Below are 6,490 nucleotides of genomic sequence, written 5' to 3'. Positions count from 1 at the left end.
TTGTTGAATCCTCTCAGTGTCCCCGCTTCTTGGACAGGAGTTTCTAACCTGGGCTACGTGTATTTCTGGGAAGGGAGGTAGATCAATTTGGATTTTAGAAGACAGTGCATCCTCTGACATAGAAGAATTTAGGAAATAATTATATCTTCATGATAGGCATGATCTTTGTGGAAAATAAGTGTCACTTTCTTTTTAAAAACTTTTTAGGGGCTCCCTATGCCTGCCAGATAAAGTGTCCTCTCCATATCCTGGCATAAAAAGCCCTTCCTGACCCGTCCCTGCTTCTTGAGCCTCATCACCCTGCATTCCCTCTGGGACAGCATACGTACCAAGGCATGGAGAGAAAACTCAGGTTTTAGTGGAGACAGTAGATTTGAATCTTGGTTCCACTTCTTAATTGCTATGGGATCCCAAGCAGATTGCTTAAAATTTATTATCATATCAGGTCTGGCACCTGTGTTAATCCCAGTTTTCTGTGAGGATTAAGCTAGAGAGCCCACGTGACTCTCCAGCCTCGTGCTGGGCACACAGACCACCAGTTACTGTCCATTTCCTTCTGTGGGTGTATATTGTCTGTGGTCTTAAGCTCAGTGTCATAAGAAGATGGATGGCTTAGCAATTTGTTTTTAGTATCTGGCTTGATTATTTTACTTCAGATACCTTCTTTTGCTGCACTGAACAAATTTTTAATCGTTGATAATTCTAAGTTGGAAAGAAGTGGAACTTGCATATTTAATAATGAAAACTACCTTTTCTCATTTCTGTCTTTCATGAAGAGAGAATTAGCAAATCATGCTGTTAAGAAAGCATATTTATTTAGGAGTCTGTGTGTTAACATTTTTAAAACCCTAAAAAAAAAGTTTTGTTTCCTTTTTTCAAAAGTTATTTCTTTAAGGGGATTATCAGTTTTAGTTATGCTGAAATCAGTATCCAGTCTCCTTCTGTCAGTTGGACAAAACCTGACTTTTAGCTTCATTCACTTTTTTTTTTAATCCTTACCTGAGGATATTTTTCCAGAGAGAGGGGAAGAGAGAGGGAAAGACAGAGAGAAATATCAATGTGAGAGAAACACATTGGTTGCTTGCCTCCTGCACGCACCCTGACCAGGGCCCAGGCAAGGGAGGAGCCTGCAACCTAGGTACATGCCTTTGACCGGAATCGAACCTGTTCCCCTAGTAATTCCTACCCACTTGTCTAGTCTCAGCTCTCATGTCATGTCCTTTGAAGTTTCTGACTCTCCTAGGAAGAATTGTTCTTTCACCCGTGATTCTGTCATCCTGGCAATAGTAATATTGAAAAGGAATTATGGAGCACCTGCTGTTTATACATCAGGCACTTTTTGTATATGATCCTAATAACCTTGGGAGCTCGTGGCCCCATTTTTAGAGATAAGAAATTGAAGGTTAAGTAGGCTGCTCAAGGTCATTTACCTAGGAATTCATTTAACCGCATACTTCTGCACCTTTTTTCTTTTGAGTGTGGTGCAGAAGAGAAAGTTGTTATTGTTCTTTCCACAATCATTTGTCTTTTAAAGAGTTCCTTTATTGCTTTCAGTTTGAGAAAGATTTTTCTCAATTTATTTCAGAGATATCTTGAATTCCTTAAAGGAGCTTCAAATGCCAGCTGGGCATTTGGAATTACTCTCTCCAAGTAAAGAATCATTATTGATCTCTAATTACAGCACAGAGATGAGAACATGGTTTTAAAAACAAATAAAAGACTACTCTGGATTATAGTCAGAAGATTTGGGTTCTGGCACCAGCTCTGACATTTACCGTGTACCTCTATCTTAGGCAAGTCAGCCTCCCTGTCCTCACCTGTGAACTAGAGATAATAATGCTTTGTAGGGTGGTTATGGTAACAGTTACTAATTGTGTACATGAACGCTCTGTTCATGATATAGGAAGACTAATCTGGTCATGTTATGTGGAGTGACTTAAGAGTTCAGACCTCTAGATAACCAGACAGTTAATAACTGTGGCCTTGTGTCTGTCTTCTCTGGGCCTATTTCCTCATCTTTAAAATGAGAGCAGTTTCTGCTGGGTTTCCAATAGAGATTTTTGTGGCCATCTGAGGGGATAATGTGGGTGTAAACACTTTCCATCTCTCTCCCTGTTCTACAGTTCAGTGCTCCTCCCTCTCGCCTGGCCTGTGAGCTCAGCTCTCCGCTTCTGTCCAGTTTAGCTTCTTCACCTTTCAGTCTGCAGATGTGATTGAGTTACTTCCCTGCTTCAGGTTTCCGTCAGGTTAAAATTCAAACACCTTGGCATATCCTACCCTTCATCCTCTGGCCCCTGCCTACCAGTGTAGCGTGCTATGGAAAAGCACAGGCTTTGGACACAGACCTGGCTTTGAGAATTAGCTAGGTAGCCCCAGTGAACTCTGAAAAATACCCAGGAGTCCTCAAACTTTTTAAACAGGGGGCCAGTTCACTGTCCCTCAGACCGTTGGCGGGCCGGACTATAGTTTAAAAAAAAATTATGAAAAAATTCAGCAACAGGCAGTGGCGGCAAAAACACCCGGCAGGCCGGATAAATGTTTTCGGTGGGCCGCGTGTGGCCCGTGGGCTATAGTTTGAGGACCCCTGCCCCAGGGTGTGAGAATGAGGTGGAACAATGTGCCCAGCATCTCTTCTGACAGCACTGGGTAGTGGTGAGGTGGGTGCTCCGTTTTCCTCCACTCTCCATGCAGCCTTTGCTTTGGCTATTCTAAAGACATGCCTCTCTGCCTACATGTGGACTGTTTACTGGGAATCTTCCTAATCTTCCTGTTGGCTCCTGGTCATCCTTCAAGATTAAGCTAAGTGTTGCTCCCCACCCCACTTCCCCCCGAAATAGTCCAGGCCCCTAACCCTCAAGACAGGTTAGGTGTGTGGAGTCCCTGTCCTCCTAGCACTCGGTTTGTGTCACGGTTACCGTAATTCGGTGAGGAAGTCACAGTTGATTTTCTTGTCTGGCTCCCTCACTAGACTGCGCCCCTTGATAACAGGGTATATCTTGTTCCCTTCTGTGTCCCGAACTTCTGCCATGTGGAGTGACACAAAGTGAACCGCCTTAAATGTTTACTCAAGGGTTGAATGAGTCTGAATGTGATTTGCTGGCACTCAGAGAAGAGAAGTAGTTGGGGCAGAGAAGCAGAGAGGAAACAATGGGAGGCGTCTGGGGTCACAGACCACTCCACCTGACTTTCACCTTTACGTCTTTCCTCTTCACCCCTCGCAGGTCACCAAAGTGAAAACAGACCGACCTTTACCGGAGAATCCCTATCACTCAAGAACGAGACCAGAGCCCAACCCTCCAGTAGAAGGAGATCTGAAGCCTGCCAAACACGGCAGCCGCTTTTATTTCTGGACCATGTAAAGATGGGTCCGTGGCCCACACTCAGCCAGACACCAGACAATGGATGAAAACTCACATGCAGTTAGGGTCGACTGATAGAGTTCTTTCCGGGATCACAAACATTAACAAAAAGTTAATTTATGTGACTTGGCAGTTATTCTATACCATTTCCTGGCCATTAAAAAATTTAAAGGAAACAGTTGTATTTTATTATGTTTTATATAACCTTTTGGCCTTTAAAGATGACTTCCCCTTGTGTTTTCTTCTTGTGGTCCTGCCTGTTCCTCTCTTGGCTTTAAGTAGGCATTTGCCAATGTGGCAGTTTGTTGGTAGAGAAATGACGATGATGGAAAGGCTTTGTTACCTGAGACAGCTGCTTGGGGAAGGGAGGAGAAGATGTTCACACATTTTGGAGTCGACTCTCTTTCCCATCTGACCTCTGAAATAGATTTTCTTAAAGGTTATATAAGGGGAGTGTCCAGCATAGGAGAAGCAAAGAAATGTTTGAGCCTGTGACTCAGGCCACGGGAGGGGCCTCCTGGCTGAGTCCTAGGCAGTTCTGCTCAGGGTTTCTTAAAGAACCAAACTTCCACCACTTCCCCTTGATATCCCATCCTCAAGCATTATAACCCAGATGTTTTTCCTGATAGACCAGGGAGGTGGACGCTGAGCTCTCAGCTCCAAAGCCAGGAAGTCGGGAGGTCTGAGTGTCAATTCCAACCTTGGGTGTGTTCCTTAACCTCTTGTGAGAGGTTGAATTTGAGGACAAACTAAAGGGAACATGCTTATCTACCTCCTGAGCAGGTTAAAGCCACAAGTATTTATAAAGCTCTGGTTCAAAGCCCTATTATGTCTTTATTTTCCCCTTTCATTCAGTTTCTTTTTCACTAGTAGGCTATTTCCTCTCCATCTGACTGGGTCACTTTACACCTGGTTGAGGCTTGAAATTGCATATGACCCTGCATGTCATTTCAACTCCCAGGGCGTGGGTTTCCAATGTGCTGAGTTCAAAAATGTGAAGTCATCTCATAAGAGTCTTTCTGAAGACCTTTCCAACTCCCCTTCTAGATAGTCTAAGTGGGGAGATTGCTGGGAGGCCTTGGGCAGATGAGGTGCAGGACCTGTTGCCCCAAGTGTTCAGACACTAAAGACAGAGAACTGCATGGTCTGCTTTCCTCCATCCTCACCCTGTTTGACCTCACAGTTGGGATCATTTTAGGTGACCCTTCTCCCTCCTATTCTGAAAACATTCCTTGCCAGCTACCTTTGCCTCATTCTCCAATTTAATGAAGAAAAATAATAGGTTCTTACATTTATAAAACAGCTACGGCAACATCCATTAACCTCTTGGTGGCCAAGTAATTTCACCTCTGATGTGAAAGTTTGAGGATGGCTCCAAGTTGGCATTTACATGGTACCTCAAGCTATGTGTTGCTTCCTAGGTCTCTTCTACAAAGGAAGCTGGGGCTTGCATTGTGTGCCTTGTGCCAAGTGCTTTACATATGTCACCTTCAATGCTTTGAGCCCTTTGAAAACGATTCTGTTACATGTCATGCCCATTTCACAGATCAAGGCACTAAAGCTTAGGGAGAGGGTAAGCCCCAGTCTTATATGGCATGCAAATGAAGATTGTCTGGTTCCAGTGGCCATACTCGTGTCCTTCAGAGTCATCGGTGGCTTTCAGCCTTGGATGTGGGCTACAATCACCTGGAGACCTTTAATTACTGATAATCTGGATCCCACCCCTAGAGATCCGGATTTAATTTGTCTGCCTTGTGGTCCGGGCATGGAGTTTTTGAAAGCTCCCCAGGTTATTCTAAGGCGAAACCAAGGTAGAGGGCCACTGAATGACGTTATACATGAAGCAGGTCCAGGAGGCAAAGTGGCTACGCTGAGATATAAACTCAGATTCATCTGATTCCAAAGCCCATACTTCAAATATATGCCACTGCTTATGAATCACCTGGGGATCTTAGGAACAGGAAGATTCTGGTTCAGAGGGGATAGGCCATACTGTTTCTGAGGACAGAATCTATGAGTATCCTGCTTCAGTGTCCAGCCCTGGGCACTCCCCGAGTGTTGGTTCACCTCTTCAGAATCAGAGCAGCAGGTCCTGAACTGTTAATGTCTTTAAATTCAATTCTAGGATGTTTTAACTTTTGCCCAAGTTGGACAGCAGTTCTTGCTCCCCCTCCTCCCCTCCCCACCTTGCTTTGAATTCCTTGAACAAAGAAACTAACGTTTGGCTTTCCTGTATTCTTGATAGAATTATACCACACCATAGCCTTCTAGGACCGAAGAGTCTAAGTAAAGATAAAATTCCTAAAATCTCTCAGAACAAATGCATCTTGCAATTTCAGTAGGCAAAAGGTCACAGGACAATTTGGAAGTAAAGGATCCCTGAGCAGGGCTCCAGATAATAGAAAAATCTTCCTGCTTGAGAATAATGAGACTGATTCCTTACATTCCCAAAGGAATTTTATCTGCCCCTTTTCCTCGGCCAAGCCTGTTCCTGTCTTCCCTGGGTTAATGGTGTCTCCATCCTTCCAGTGTCAAAACATGAGATGCACCTTTGACTCCTGCTCACTCCAGTACCAGGCCCTGGTGAGTTCCTACGATTATCTCTCACATTGGGACTTCCTCTTTTATCTCATGGTCACTGTCCTAGCCTGTTTTTGTCCCCTTGCCTGGATTTCTGACACTATTTCTGATGCAGTCTCCTGCCTTCATCTCACCCTCCAGTTCCTCCTCCACTTGCTGCGTGTGCCTCTGCTGCTCAGAAACCTTCAGAAAGGCTATTAACTACAGCCAAATCCTTACTGGCACGTGGACGCCCCACAGTCTGGCCTTTGCCTAGTTCATTTTCCCCACCGTTATCTTCCTTCTCCTTATCATGTCCTCTAGTCTCCCAAATGTCGTTTCTCAAGAGTGTTTTCCAAACTCCAAGTCTTCAATAAAGCTGCCATCCACTTGCCAGGAAGCAATTCTTTTCCCATCTCTGCCTCTTGAAAGTCTACCCATCTCTCAAGACAAACACGAGTGCCGTCTTCCCCAGGAAGCGTCCCCTTCCTACAGCCAGAGTGGTCTTTCCTGCTCCTTTGTTCCCTTGACACAGTATAGCCTGAGGGTTGAGCACAAGGGCTCTGGAGTGG

At 44.7% G+C, this 6,490-nt stretch overlaps 1 protein-coding gene across 1 annotated transcript in view; it reads left to right on the top strand.

Moving 5' to 3' along the window:
• The window catches only part of NDUFA8 (NADH:ubiquinone oxidoreductase subunit A8), a 13,971-nt gene extending 10,436 nt beyond the window's left edge, over positions 1–3,535 (top strand). Inside the window, exon 4 of the mRNA XM_006774006.2 lies at positions 3,222–3,535. Coding sequence (XP_006774069.1) covers positions 3,222–3,359 — 138 coding nt within the window. The 3' untranslated portion in view covers positions 3,360–3,535. The remainder of the gene's footprint in view (positions 1–3,221) is intronic.
• Positions 3,536–6,490: the final 2,955 nt, after the last annotated feature.

This window comes from Myotis davidii, unplaced genomic scaffold (assembly GCF_000327345.1).
Source record: "Myotis davidii unplaced genomic scaffold, ASM32734v1 scaffold964, whole genome shotgun sequence".
NCBI classification, from domain to species: Eukaryota; Metazoa; Chordata; class Mammalia; order Chiroptera; family Vespertilionidae; genus Myotis; species Myotis davidii.
This window is presented reverse-complemented; position numbering and strand designations above follow the sequence as displayed.